A 14,798-nucleotide genomic window follows, 5' to 3' on the forward strand; every position below is an offset into this window, starting at 1 on the left:
TTATCAGCCGTTAGGGGGGGATGACGTCAGAGCATTGTTTAGTTTTTGTGTGTTCTGTTTTGCTCAGTAGCTACGACAACAAACCGGTTCCCCCGGACTTTGGCGGCGTCCCCCGGTTATTTTGTGGCGCTTATCTAATTGGCCTCTGCTCTGGCCTGCTCACTGGCGCTCAGTGCCGCTCACATGCGCTCTTTATGATGGCCTCATTGGATGATTATCCGCTCGCCGCCGCCGCCGTTGCCGTGAGGGGCTGTTGTGCCCAAAACTTGGACCTCCGAAATCAGTCGTAGTCTGCCGCTCGCACATCGTGGACGGTATTCATCAGATACACACACACATCACATTTAATTTATTTACCAAAGAAGCCAATATGTCGGAGGGTGAATCAAAGTTTGGTTTTAAGGATATGGAGAAGGCCTTGGAGACGCTGAAGCTGCTGGAGGATCATGACATGCAGTACCGAAAGCTGACAGTTCGCGGTCTCCTTGGACGCGCCAAGCGAGTGCTGACCTGTGAGTAGTACAATCCAAGACATAATCTTAATCTCCACTCACTTGTTTGCTGCTCCTTCCATGGCAATGCAGTGACCAAGGCCGAGGAGAAGCTGAAGAACATCAATGAAGCGATTGGAGTGTTTGAGAAGTGGCTGGAGGATAATGGCGGCGGTGCGTCCAGCAAGAATGTCAAGACTGACAACGAGGACAAGGTGGAGACTGTGCCCGGCCTGGGCTTCAAGGACAAGGCGGCGGCGGAGGCAACGCTGAGGTAAGCGGGACATTTGGGGACATACTAATGAGGCGAGCGATTAGCGACCTTCGGGCAAGAGGGCGAGCAGCAGCGCCTGCGGCATCTTATGATGTCATGTCACAGTTATAGAGTGTTTCGAACTCGGAAGTCTCATTAGATTGATAGAGCGAGCGCCGCTCTTTCTGTGTGCCTCTCTCTCTGCTGCTCTCTGCCAGCAAAGCGGTTCGTAATTATATCGTACAAATATGTATACCCATCGTCACTTGTATATATATCCAAGAGCACATTCCACTGGTTCTGTCTGTATCCACAATATTTGAATAAGTATATTTTATATGCATTCGATTCGATTTGCCATTGCAGCATTTTGGCGGAGCGTGATCCGGACTACCAGAGGTTGGCCATCAAGGGACTGATTGGCAGCTCGAAGCGTGTGCTGTCCGGCACCAAGAATGAGGACAAGATCAATTCTATCAAGGAGGGTGTCCAAGTGCTGGAGGATTTCCTGGAGAAGTTCGAGGCCGAGAACCGCATCAAGGAAAATCGCGCATATTTGGCCTATGCAGTCGTATCTAAGCTGCCCGAGCCCAAAGAGGATCTGTCCGTTGAATTCCTTGCCGCCTATGGCGGCTCCAAGGCCAAGGGCAACTACAAGCACCTGCGCACCATGTATCCCAAGGGGGATGAGACCACCAGCTGGGACATTGTGCGCAATCGTCAGATAGCCAAGCTGCTGGAGCAGATCAAGAGCGAGGGTGCCAAGCTCTTCGACTCGGAGTCGGGCGAACCCACAGAACTGCATTTGCAGCTAATCCACTGGGCGTACACGCCACAGCCGGACAAGGTGAAGGCGTATGTGGAGAAGCTGGCCAAGAAGACGCCGCAGAAGCGCAAGCCTGAGAGCAGCAACAACAGCAACAGCAGCAGCAGTGCCAACGATTCCAGCAGTGAGGATTCCGACGATTCAGTGCCCAAAAAGAAGAAGCGCGAGTAGGGGAGTAGCCACCCAGGGTGGAAATGGAACAAGGCTGCCACTTTGTAACGAACAGAAAACGGTTCATAGTTTATTTAAGTATTTTAACTCAACCTCAACTCAACGCAAACTACGATTAATGGTGGACATCTTCTATATATACATATATGTATGTACTTATGTATTGTGGTATATAAATATATCTTATTGCGTATGATGCCAAGCCAAACCAAGGCCTCGCTTTGATGTACAAACGATAAATCTAAGAGAGTGGAAGAGAGAGAGAATTGCATTTGTGCCGTTACAAATCGAAGCAACGCGTTTTCGACGTTCCCCAACACTCACGCATTTGTTCGAGTCTTGCACTCTTTTTCCCGTTATTTACGTCATCATAGCGAAACCTTCATTTGACATTCATTCGAGACCGCCCTCCCACGCACCCTGCACACGCAACTAAATTACACAATGTACAAGAGACCCGACCACGCCCACACACCAACATTCCCACACACTCCACTTGCAGCCACTAATACTTATACGAATACTAATACTTATGCAAGCCGGCCGTATCGTAATAATCCGACTTTGGCACGCGAGGAGATTGCGTTTGCGCATCGGTGGGAGCTGGAGGCGTCTTGGCCAGCGACAAAGTCAACTGGTGTTGGTCGATCTTGCCGGTACCGGCTGCCGTGAGATGGCCATAGGCCATGTTGAAAAGTGCATCTGGATCGCAGACGAAGCGGTAGACATAGCGCTCCCCGTTCACCTTCTGCATGATGCCCTTCTCGTAGTAGTAGCGGAGACTGCGGGACAACTTGTCGTAGTTCATGGCCGGGCGGTTCTTCTGGAGGCCCCAGCGTCGAGCCACTTCCTCGGGTTCGATCAGCTTGAACTCCATGCCCCGGCCAGTCCACGCTATGCAACTGGCACTGCAAATGCACAAAAGGATTGGAATACAGAAGGAGATTTGCAGTCTGGACTCTCACCTGGTGTTGGGTTCATCCAGAAGGGCCACCAGAAACTGCCACAGTTGCAGCGAGCCGCGACGCTGGCTTATGGGCTGGCCATGGCTGCTCGTGGAGATGCCATTGCTGGCATAGAACTGATCCAAGCGCAGCTCCGCATCGCTGGACGTGGTCGAATCGACCACGCTGGGCCGCAGCGCCGCGGGATAGGTGGAGGATATGGTGGCATTGTACGGACTGCTATCGTACTTGAGGTCTCCCTCACTCACCGCCGCCGCTGAGTTGGGGGAGAGATCTCTATAGATGGCGGCATGCGACTGGGACTGCGTCTGCTGCTGGTGGACATAATGCGCGGGTGTGCCGTAGACAGCCGAGCTGGAGATGACAGCCGTGTGGCTGAACTTGAAGGCTGAGGCTGCATGCAGTGGCGTCAGGTGGGTCAGTGCCTGCTGCTCCGCCTGCTGGTGGTGGTGTCCATGATGATGATGGTGGTGCGGATGCAGTGCGGCATGTTGCAATTGTTGTTGCTGATGCTGATGCTCCTGCTGCTGCTGCTGCTGCTGTTGCTGCTGTTGTTGCTGCTGCTGCTGTTGCTGTGCCGCTGTCGTGGTGGAGTCAGCGTGCTCGATTTTTGTGTTGGGCTGAAAGTGCTGGCCAGAGGAGACATCGTTGCAATAGACAGCAGCAGCAGCGACGGCGGCAGCACTGGCCGTTTCTAGAAGAGATCCGGAGAAGAGTTGAAAGTAGCTGAATGAAAGCCGCTTTCATGCACGTTTAAACAATGTCGAGACATCGAGGGAATGGGGCACTAATTACATGGGGTTTAGAATACTCTTCCCCACAAAAGAGCAGCACAGGTTGAGCATCACAGATTGAATGTTCAGAATGTTCATGCATTTCCCCACTTAATGTGTGTCCTTTAGCTACTTTTGTGGCTAAATCACTTCTGAAAATTGTACCATAAGTCTTGTCATATATCTCTAACCATCTTCAGTATCCCACACTTCGTCTAGTTCTTAATGAGCTCCCTTGGCCTGTTCTGTTGTTTCTGGTGCTGCTTTGTACCTAAATGGCCAAGGTATTTAGCAGCGAATTAATTATTTAAACAGCCCACCCTCTGGAGTCGGGCACTGCAAAATGCTCAATATGCTGCAATTTAGCAGGAAAACAAACCTCTCTCTCGATGGGTGTGCACCCAACCCACTCGAACCCACACTGCTGCCACGGGGCTTGCCCTTTTCATTAGCTACTATTCCCAGGTCTTTCCCTGCCCTTCTTTCGTTTCCCCCATCACATTCCACTCCCCCTGGGCGCGACTCGGGCGCTGGGCGCATTAAAAATTCAGAAGATACCTCTGCATAATCCATGAGCAAGTGTCGACAAGTAAAAACATCATTGCCGATAACAACAGCCATACGACCGACGCGACGCGATGCGATGCGACGCTGCTGATGGAAATGCAAACCTGTTGGCTGTGTGGCCCATAAGGGCAGCTCCCCCACACCCAATGGGAGTGTGTGAGTACCACGTACCCCAGTCTGACTCTCTATCCATCGAACCACTCAGCGGCGGCCTGTGATTGAGTTGCTTGTTTGACTGATGCTGCCACCCCATGGCATAGCTGCCTCATCCTCATCCCCATCCACCGGAGGCCAACTACTCTATCGCAGTGCGTGGCGTTGCTCTCGAAATTGAATTTCAAAGCTCGTGCTGCAGCCTCTGGAAGCCGCCAATTGGATTAGCGGTTACTAACACCGGCGATATTGTTATTGTAAATTATGCGCGCAATTTCATTCATTTTATTTGAGAAAATATCCAGTAAAACGAAAAAAGTAGAAGCAACCAGTAATTCCGCGTAAGTGAAACGCAACCCACCAAGCCATAATCTTGGCCCAACAAATTGAGTTATTGGCATGCAAAACTGATAAGGCATGGAGCCTCAAGGCGCACGGATAATTTGAATAAATGATGGAGGAACGAACGAACGAATAAATGAATGAATGAACGCATGGCTTTAATAATTTTCTTTTCATTTTTCATTTCGATCAACGCGGAGTTATTCGGGGACTTACCTTCGTCGCTCTTTTTCAGAATGCCCGCGGGTGGCGATGATGGAAATCTGGCGAGAGCATAAATCAAGTAGAATATTGAGAAATGTATACATAATATGTAGAGGAAACTGCCCAGAAATGTTGCTGATTGACTTAAAGTTGACTTGTCTTGTCAGCATGAGATTCAATAATCCAGCGGCAGCGGCAGCGCCACATCCCCACTTACCTGTAGCAATATGGATGCGGATGTGAGTGCGGGAGCGAGTGCGGATGCGGGTGCGGGTGCGGATGGCTGTGTGGGTGCGTCACAGCGGGTATATCGAAGAAAGTTGATGTTCTTTCATGGCGCACGCCTTTGACATTCACTGCAGAGATTCACCCAAGAAGAAAAAGCGAACACATTTTTTTGCGGTTGTTTGCGGATTCATAAATGTTTGAGACGCTTCCCATACTCGTACTCCCACTACTTAATCGAGGGAACCTTTAGCTTTTGTTAGATAATATTTCATATTAACGCTCGCACCGGGATGCCTTTGAGAGCACAAATCGAGCGCTTGTCAAATGCACTTGACTTGCCCATAATCGAATGGCAAGACAGCTCTAAGATTAGATAACAGCAAAAATGGGAGCTACGAGTATGTACTTTAGTCTGCTGTTCATAGCCTTAAAGATTTTAGCAGGTTATCCTTAAGCAAAACATAAATTCGGTTCGGGTTTCAATCGTAAAAATCATTCAGGAAATGTTGCAAAAAGAAAATAAACTGTTTACAATTATTTCTAGCTGTATTAATGGATGGCAAAGGTTTGCGTAAGCTCTAAATTTTGTTCCCATTTTCCCTTATAGTTCGATACCCCCTTAAATCACTTCTGCTGATGATCCCGCAGCTCTAAATATATTTATTATATTTTGGGACGCGGCACGCGCCATCGTCAGTTATGTTTTCATAATAAAAAACTTAACAAAACAAAAGAAGTTAAAACAAAGCCTAAAGGCCAATCCCACTCCAAGCAATCGGAAACCCCTGCCCAAAAACTCCCTCAACTCTCCTCATAATGGAAAATTAATAAACAAGGATGGGTGGGGAGGGGACGACGTGTAAATAGCAAAAACAAACAGAAAGTAGATACAGATACAGTTCATACAGGAGTGGGGAGGGGTGGGGGGTAGGGGGTACGCTGCATCCGGGCATGAGAGTGTGGATGGAGGAGAAGAGTGGAGAGTGGATGTGGACGGACGCTTACCATTGTACCTTGCGTTCAAGTAACCCTCGGTGGATGTGTCCAGCCCGAATTTGCCAATAGCCGGCGTGGGCGTGGGCGTTGCATACATGACCAGCTCATCGGCCAATTGCTGGTGATGGTGGTGGTGATGGTGATGATGGTGATGCGCATACCAGGAGGACTCGCGTGTGAGATCTGCAGGGGAAGGAGAAGAGATTATCCCTTAAAGCAGATGGCCATGGGAGAGTAGAGAGGATCACTACGGACCATTGCACAGGGAGGAGCCACCTCCGTTGGAGCTGCTTGAGGCCGCGGTGGCATTCATCAGCGCGGACGTTGCAATCGATGCCGGCGGCGGCGGCGTCAAGCTTCCGGCTAGGGCTGCCAGGGCCGGCGATGTTGCCGTTGACTTCTGGCCAATGCAGATGGCCTCCATCAGAGTGTGGCCGGCATCCAGGTCATTGCTGTGACATTTCTTGCGCTCCGTCTCCAGGTGGCCGCAACTGGAGGAAGACGACGACGAGGATATGGCCTTGGCCACGCCCGGCAACGTTGAACTGACACAGGAAACCACCGAGTCTGTGGTTAACGTGGATGCATTCGCTGCCCCATGGTAGAGCCCCAAATGGGGGTGATGATGATGAGGATGATGATGATGCGGATGCGGATGCGGATGCGAATGGGAAAGGGAGTGATGATCCAAGTGCGTGAGCGTCTGCTGGAGCTGCTCCAAGTGCGTCTTGGCCTCCTGGCTGTAGTCGCTCTGTGGAATAAGGAAATGAAACCAGACGCAGCAGGAAATTACTCATGAGATTCGGGGCGTTACTTTGGGGGTTCGATTTTCGCGTTTTCTTCAAATTAGTTGTCAATTTGTAAATCTCTGTTTTTGGGGTAGCATTTCGGGGCGACGACCTGAAGGGCATCGACCATTCAGACCTTTAAGGGGGCGCCTTAAAGCCACCTGCTGAGTGCGTTAGTGATACCCGCTGCTAACAGGTTGCAGGAAACAATGGAAACAACAAAGCCCAGTCGCAGTAGAACTTCCAGCCCCAACCACAGTCTCAGTCCGTCACATTGACATAGTCAAGTGAATGGAACTTGTGGCAATTAGTTTAACAGCTTCTGCTTCTGCTTCTGGGTGTCAATTGTCCGCGTTGTTCTTGCCCTGGGCCCGTGGTCGTGCCCATTAAGTAATGAGCCATTGTCAGCGCACAACTAGAATTCGCACCAACTGGACACACACACACCTCATAGTGCTCGTATGAGTGGTGCCAGTGGCACACCATCTCCAACTGCTGGTTTATTGACACTTTTACATTTAATGAGCTCCGCGTTGAGGTTAACCTTTCTTTTTGGTCACACTCTCGCTCTCTCCCCTCATTAAAGATTGCGTGGAATTTCACTTTTTTCCTACAGGGGGGAAAACGTAGGAAAATCCCTAGCCCTAGCCTAATCATATCTCGATGCAACAATGAATGATTCACAATTCATTATTAATGTAGGAAAGATAATAAAGTTACACCGGAAATACAGTAAAGGTGGAAAGTGTTTGTTTTTTTGGAACAATCTGCCAGCGACCTACATCCCAAAGTGCATTTCGTATCCCTCACTTGACATTTTAAAACTGGAACACCAAACGATGCGATGCGATGCGATGTGCACCGTCGCATTCGAGAATCATTTGTGCGATAGTTACCCCTAATTACATGCCCGTAATCATTGCCGGTTGGGCTCTATCACCAATAGAAGCATCAGTGCCAGTGCCAGTTCCAGCTCCGACTCCAGCCCTGCTCCAGATAGATACTCTTCGAAACGCAGAAAGCGGCACCGCACTTTGTGCTCTTTGCAACATTCAGAAGAAGAAATGCAGAATGCTCAGCTTTCTCCTCCTCCCAGCCGTGGGTTATGTAAATCTTCAATGTTGTGTGTACATTCAACTCGGATTTGTGGGCGAACAGATTACATTTGGCAATCGCTAAACAGCTTTGCTTCCGCTTTCTGCAGCTACCAATTTTTGATAAATTGCAAAATATGTCGTTTGCCTGCGCTCGCTAAGTGCAAGCAAACAATTTGTCAAATCAAATTACCACAATTATTTAGTGTAACTGTCACGAGCACATTGCGCTCCCGGAGGTGCACAGTGGGAGCGGGGGCAAAGGCAGCCAGCGAAGCGTTGTCACCTGCCACGCGTGCGCAACTGCAGCAAGGGCTTGGAGACTACGGAGCGTTGGTGCGACCACGGAATGCCCTTTGGTTCAATATAAACTGATGTATTGGAAAGTGATCTATGGTATTCATAGGATATGCTTACTGGCAGATTTTTGCAGAAAAAAGTAGTTGGAAGAATTTGAAGTGATTTTAGATAAAATTCTTTAAAATGTAATTCCTTATACAAGTATTTCTTGGAATCTTTTACAAGATTGATCTTTGAAGAACTAATGTTGTATTTTTATTGTGAGTTTTAAGGATATAGATAGATATTATATCTATCTCCGAAAATTGTTTAATAACAAATAGTACTTCAAATTCGAATAGTTAAGTTCATTAACCAATTAAACCGTACCTACACACGCATTAGAGCCTCTGCAGCTAAGAGAGCTACATATCCGTATACCCTTTACATACTCTTAGAGCGTACTTCAGGGCCCTACCATTAGGCCCTAATTTGTATGCGCAATTGATGCCAATTACGATTGCAATTGGGAAAAACAAACGTTGGCTGGCGGTGACTGACTGACAATCGTTCGCGTTCGTTCGATGAATCAACTTTGAACTCTGGCAAACAAAGAGGAGGGTACGCAGCGGAGACTGTTGGGTGGGTGGGTTGTTGGAAAAGATTACGACGCATGCGCGCCCGCAACTGACGTTACGAAACTTTGGCTGTATTTACTTTGCATTTGACAGTGCCTCTGTGGGTGTGTGTCTGTGTGTGTGTGTGCCTGTGAGGTTGATCTACTTTGCAGCAGCCGCCACACGAGACCAGAGGAGGCAGAGCACAGAAGGGCACAAGAGGCCGACAGAAGACAATGCTTTTCTTTTTCTTTTTACGTATTTTTCTCTGCCTGTTTTTTGGTGTCTTTTGTTTCCACGCTGAGGTGCGTTGTGTGCGGCAAATTGGTCCGAGTCCGACTCCGACTCCAACTCTGTCGCTGAATCTGTCGCTGGCTGTGCCGCTAGCTCTGCCACTGGTTCCACCTGGGGCTTGGGCTTGTGCTTGTGCTTGTCGTGGAAAACACTTTCACTGCACATGAGGAGGCAGTGACACGGTCGTCTCCATAGTCTTTGCTGTCTTCGCTCTTCTTGTGGGTGCTGCTGCTGCTGCTGCTGGTGCTGTGGCAATGGAAGCGCGACCGAGCAAGTTTCTCGGTTTGTTCGCTTCGCCTGCTTTGCCTTTTGCATTTTCGTTTGAGCTCTGGCCCAGTACGGAGGTGTTTCTTCTGAGCTTTCCATACCCCACACATCCATAAGACTGTCTCAGAATTACCTGCTCCATGTTCAGTTCAGCGACATGTCAGAATACATTGGCCGGGATTATCTTTGGCTCTGCACTCTGCTGCTGATCTGCGCCCTGCTTCAGGGTAAGTTATCAGTCTTTGGTCTCCCTCGAGCAGCTACAATACCTCTGCCTGTCCTTCCAGTGGCCCTGTGCCAGCCGTACCAGGTGCCGCATCGCTGCTCGAATCGCTTGGAGAGCGCCCTGGAGAACATGCGACGGCGCAGCATTCAGACCAAGAGCTCCACCGATCGGACTCGCTCGCGATCCATGTGGCAGCCGCCGGCGCAGAGTCCCTACCAGCTGTACCACAGCTTCTATGGGCAGCACAGTGATCCCGAGGATGATTTCTACAATGCGGGTGGCAGCTACAATTCGGGGCGTGGCTACCATGCCAAGCTGCTGCATAGGAATGGGCGTCCCTATCCGTTTGCGGACTCCACTGCTGCGCTGGAGCTGGAGGAACTGCTCTCTGGACACCAGCAGCAGCAACAGCAACAGCATCAGTACCAACAGCAGCAGCACCATGAGCACCGGCAGCCGCACAAGCTGGACATATCCCGCGTGGAGGTCGAGGATCTGAAGGTGCGTGTGCCGCCAGCAAAGTCCGCCGCCCGTTGGGTGGAGATCGACAAGTGCAAGTTCAGCACGGAAAACTCCACACTGGACACGCGGCTAATCTTCCCGGATCTCACGCTCAGCGGCAAGGTGGTGATGCAGCCCATGGGCGGACGCTGCCACATGATCCTCCGCCTGCGGCATGCGGGCATCGAGTTTCGCACTGTGCCGCTGGGCATGGAGCCAGCGGGCTCAGGGCAGTTGCCTCACACGTATGAGCAGTCCAGGAGACTGAGCGCCTCCTCCGTGCGCACGGACTCCCACTTTGCGGAGCCAGGATTCATCTCAGTCTTTGCACACGGCTGCCAGGGACCGACTGGCATTCGGCTGCGACAGAACTCGAAGCGGAGATTCGGCTACGGCGCGGGCACCGCTCCCCAGGTGGAGCTGGGCGAGCCGCATGTCATCATGGGCACGACGCGACCGCAGCCCCAGAGGTGGGGCAAGTACCACAAGCCGGACTACGACATCAGGCTGGATCAGACCACACAGCGGGACAAGAGCCTGGAGCTGGGCAGCGATAGCCGTGGCCAGGACTCGTCGGAGTTTGTGGATGTCAACGGCGACAATTTCTACCGGCGGAAGTTCAACAAGCGGCGACGTCGTCGTCGGCGCTTTGCCGATAATGGAGCCACGGAGAATTTCGTGGACCAAATGAGCTTCAACGAGGATGTGCTCCACTTTGAGGACGAGCAACTGCAGCAGATGGTGGAACCAGATGCCAGAGCCTTTGCGGACATCTTCAGTGCGAGTGGCGGAGGCGGCGGACACAGCGGGGATCGTGATGAGCTGGTGGGCGAGGCCATGTCCCACGAGCTGGAGAAGCTCTTCTCCATGGGAGTGCGCGGTCTGCTGACCACCTACATGCAGCGCGCCCTGCAGCCGGCCATCAAGGAGACCCTCATGGAGAACATGGGCTACACCTTGAGCTACGGCTGAGTCCCCTACATGGGGGTCCCATCCCAAGTATTAGCGCCTTAATTTATGTCAGATTCAACAGAAATAAAAGCTTTAAGCAGAATAATTGATAGACTGTGTGCACGGGCACTCGATTGTCTCAATGGATTACATAATCTTACCAATTTGGCGGTATCCATTTAGTGGAAAGTGCAGATGGCACGCTCGACTTCACACACACTCACTCACACACGGCCGGACTTGACCGGACCGGACACACTCTTGAACTTGATGGCGCAGATTGCGCTGGCTGTGGGTAAAAATGTTCACTAATAGGATTCCGTTCCGCTTTGTTTCTGCACATCAATAACATTCAATTATTCAACACTCGATGGCTTTCACTTGTCGCTGCTGATCGGCACGCATTCCGTTGTCATCGTGCAGACGTTCTCGAGTATCCGTGATAACTGCCGTGGTGACGCCGTTACAGGATTCGACCAGGCTCATGCTGTGATTAGGGGGTGTCTGTGTAATGGGGTTGGATGCGCCAGGATGCTGTGCCTTGTGCTCTGCGCAGGTGCAGAACGCCCCCAAAGGTTGCTCATTGGTTGAACTGCTTCTAAGGACGAGGGCCAATGGTAGGTCAGCGTGGGCGTTAATTAGTTTGAAAACTAAATTTATTTTAAATAATTGTTTAAGAACATTTTAAACTATTTCTTGCTATTTTTGTAATAGTCATTGGTTTTATTAATCATTGCCTTATCAAAAAGGTAATTATCAAAAACTTTCTCAATAGAATTTCAAGAGAATTCCCTAATAAACGCATATCTTATTAGCTATAATCGCAGACATGCAAATTTCATGTTCAAATTTTCAATTCAAGCGAAACTTAACCACCAGAATTGCCAACCACTCAAACTTAGGTCATAGCGCTGCCAGATTGCTGCATTTACGTTGCGTGTGCAAGTGCTGTGTAGCGAAAAATGTTCATGGTATGTTTGGCAATGTGGTGGAATATGCATGCTTTCGCTGCATGTGCTGAGCCTGTTTTTTATTATAATTTACCTATTTAAAAGGAGATTGCTTATTCGGCTAAGTTAATTTTTCCACCGTATATTTATGGTATGTTTTGGTAAATAATAGTATATTTCGGTATATTTTATCGATAAATCCGCGAACACTGTTTACTATGTTTTATTATACAATTATTGTACAAATCAAGTCCATTCATACAGGCGTAAGTAGCTAACAACAACAACAACCAAGTGCCGAACAGGTGAACACCCACCCCAATGGGTTGTGATGCAGTGCAGCGCATGGAGACAACTCCACCTTGAAACTTTGTTTACGCACAATGTTTTGTCTAGGGTGGGGGGGAGGAGTGAGGCGTTGGGTGGCCACTCAGTCAGGTGGTGCCTTGTGTCTGCGCATTATATAATGAAAACTCGAATATTAAAAATGTGAGAATGGTGCTGGAAGATAAGATAGCCCTTGGGATTACGCAAAACTCCGTCCGGACAGAATCCTTGGCCTTGGCGACTGAGCAAAGGTTGGGGCCGCTTGTACCCCAAAATAAGATTCGATCTGTCATGGCGCGACCTTGAGGCCTTCGCAATGATTTTCGTGCGTATGCGCTCGAGTTGCGTCAACACTGAGATGTTGTTTTGTTCTTTACAGATACACACACACGAGAACGGAAACAAAGGGAGAATACCCAGGAAACTAAGTGAATGATAACCATCATGCTGGTTGAATGCACCCGCCGTCAATGCCCGAGGATGCTCTGAACAGTGCTGTAGCTAGAAGAAAGCGTTACATCCGCATCGGCATCACTCACATACGTGCCCCGCATGCAAGCGCATCACTCCGGACGCACTGTGTCCGACAGGTAGCACCATGGCGGAAACGAATACACACCTCACTGTGGCGTCCAGCGGTGCCGCTGGAATGAGCAGTGGGGTGGACGGATCTCCCTACATACGCACAATCGAGTGGAACATGATGAACAAAACCAAGTTCTTTCCGCTCTCCATGCTGAGCTCGTTCTCGGTGCGCTGCTGTCTCTTCCCGCTCACCGTGATCAAGACGCAGCTCCAGGTGCAGCACAAGAGCGATGTCTACAAGGGCATGGTGGACTGTGCCATGAAAATCTACCGCTCCGAGGGTGTGCCCGGACTGTATAGAGGATTCTGGATATCGTCGGTGCAAATCGTATCGGGCGTCTTCTACATCAGCACCTACGAAGGCGTGAGACACGTTCTCACCGATATGGGTGCTGGCCACCGTGTAAAAGCTTTAGCCGGAGGCGGATGCGCCTCGCTGGTGGGTCAGACCATCATAGTTCCTTTCGATGTTATATCGCAGCATGCCATGGTGCTCGGCATGTCGGCGCATGCCGGTGGCAAGGGGGATATCAATCCGTTGGGTATTAAATCATGGCCCGGCCGCAGCCGTCTCCATATCTCTATGGACATCGGGCGGGAAATAATGCGGCGCGATGGTCTGCGCGGCTTCTACAGAGGCTATACGGCCAGCCTCATGGCTTATGTACCCAATTCGGCAATGTGGTGGGCCTTCTATCATCTATATCAGGGTGAGTCAGGCGGCAAAGTGCTTCCATTAGCCAGATAAGATTAATTTAATTTGGATTGCCTCTTCATTCCAGACGAACTCTGTCGCATCTGCCCCGATTGGGTATCCCACTTGTTCATACAATGCGTTGCCGGCAGTTTGGGTGGCTTCACAACGACAATACTAACAAATCCATTAGACATCGTGCGCGCCCGTCTGCAGGTGAGTACACCCCACCGCGCAAGTTATAAATATAATACCTTATCTGTATCATGTTGTTTCGTCACTCTGTCTAGGTCCATCGATTGGACTCGATGAGCCTTGCTTTCCGCGAGCTGTGGCGTGAGGAGAAACTGAACTGCTTCTTCAAGGGCCTGTCCGCCCGCCTGGTGCAGTCGGCGGCCTTCTCCTTCAGCATTATCCTTGGCTACGAGACCATCAAGCGCATTGCCGTAGATGAGCAGTACAAGCATCAAATACGATGGTAATGAATTGCGCACAAGACCCTCAAACCAACTCAAACTTGCATTTACGCGACGTACTGAAAAACCACCAGAGGAGATTCGACTACGTTTGTAAATACCAATAAAAGGAGCAGAGCACAGGTTAACTAGTTAAATTTGCTAGAGATAGCAGAAAGTGGATGCCGTATACCGGTTACCGGATACTGGTTGCATCCACAATAATTACTTTTAGTAGAATGTTTCAATTTGCTTGCGGCTAGGATATTCAAATAATGCAATTTAATATTCAAATACCCCCGAAAAGTGTTGTAGCTTAAAGTGTACATTATTTTGTTATAATCTTTAGTCATTTTATACCTAACATGTAGAGGCAGATAGATCGGTGACAAGCCTAATTTATTACAAATATACATATTTAGAAATTGTAATTGTACTTTGATGATGATGTTGATAATAATGCCGTTTACAATGGTAACCCAATTACTTGTACTTTTACATTTACACTACTTAGCACAGCAATGTTTGCGCCAAAATCATATTACTATATTATATATTATATTGTACTGTATACTGGACATGCCGAAACTAGAAATTAATGTCGAAACAGGGTCCCCGTAAACACAACCCCTTGGGGAAAAACCAACACCTACTTATAGATAAGCATTCGCGTATGTCTGTGTGTTCTCTGAATGAATAGTTTTAGTTTTTGCGTACATATATTGTAATAAAAGTACAAACCAAGAATTGTTACATTTTTGGCACTGTGAATAGTAAATTGAAATCCATGATCTCCATGTG

The 14,798-nt window shown here is 49.3% G+C and overlaps 4 protein-coding genes across 5 annotated transcripts; 3 read left to right on the plus strand and 1 right to left on the minus strand.

Annotated features, from left to right (window-relative positions):
- The first annotated feature begins 276 nt into the window (after positions 1–276).
- Positions 277–2,012, plus strand: LOC117898056. Its single transcript, XM_034807222.1, has 3 exons — positions 277–512; positions 585–765; positions 1,111–2,012. Exons 1-3 carry the CDS (start codon positions 371–373, stop codon positions 1,739–1,741), a joined length of 954 nt encoding a protein of 317 aa, XP_034663113.1. The 5' UTR covers positions 277–370; the 3' UTR covers positions 1,742–2,012.
- Positions 2,013–2,264: 252 nt separating this feature from the next.
- Positions 2,265–11,334, minus strand: LOC117898329 (ETV5-related protein Ets96B). Its single transcript, XM_034807653.1, has 7 exons — positions 11,148–11,334; positions 6,225–6,720; positions 5,979–6,152; positions 4,963–5,101; positions 4,758–4,804; positions 2,707–3,400; positions 2,265–2,649 (listed from the first exon to the last, which is right to left on the minus strand). Exons 1-7 carry the CDS (start codon positions 11,163–11,165, stop codon positions 2,265–2,267), a joined length of 1,953 nt encoding a protein of 650 aa, XP_034663544.1. The 5' UTR covers positions 11,166–11,334.
- LOC117898328 lies at positions 9,373–11,079 on the plus strand. Its single transcript, XM_034807652.1, has 2 exons — positions 9,373–9,535; positions 9,596–11,079. Exons 1-2 carry the CDS (start codon positions 9,466–9,468, stop codon positions 11,005–11,007), a joined length of 1,482 nt encoding a protein of 493 aa, XP_034663543.1. The 5' UTR covers positions 9,373–9,465; the 3' UTR covers positions 11,008–11,079.
- An 802-nt stretch (positions 11,335–12,136) lies between the features above and the next one.
- LOC117897333 (solute carrier family 25 member 44) lies at positions 12,137–14,775 on the plus strand. 2 transcript variants are annotated; one of them, XM_034806102.1, is made up of 4 exons: positions 12,137–12,202; positions 12,643–13,558; positions 13,631–13,758; positions 13,833–14,775. In XM_034806102.1, the coding sequence occupies exons 2-4, from the start codon at positions 12,862–12,864 to the stop codon at positions 14,022–14,024; spliced, it is 1,017 nt and encodes a 338-aa protein (XP_034661993.1). In that variant the 5' UTR covers positions 12,137–12,202; positions 12,643–12,861; the 3' UTR covers positions 14,025–14,775. The 2 variants fall into 2 exon arrangements, with proteins under 2 accessions (XP_034661993.1, XP_034661994.1); XM_034806103.1 differs by lacking the exon at positions 12,137–12,202 and adding an exon at positions 12,218–12,241.
- The last annotated feature ends 23 nt before the right edge of the window (positions 14,776–14,798 follow it).

This window comes from Drosophila subobscura, chromosome O (genome assembly GCF_008121235.1).
Source record: "Drosophila subobscura isolate 14011-0131.10 chromosome O, UCBerk_Dsub_1.0, whole genome shotgun sequence".
NCBI classification, from domain to species: Eukaryota; Metazoa; Arthropoda; class Insecta; order Diptera; family Drosophilidae; genus Drosophila; species Drosophila subobscura.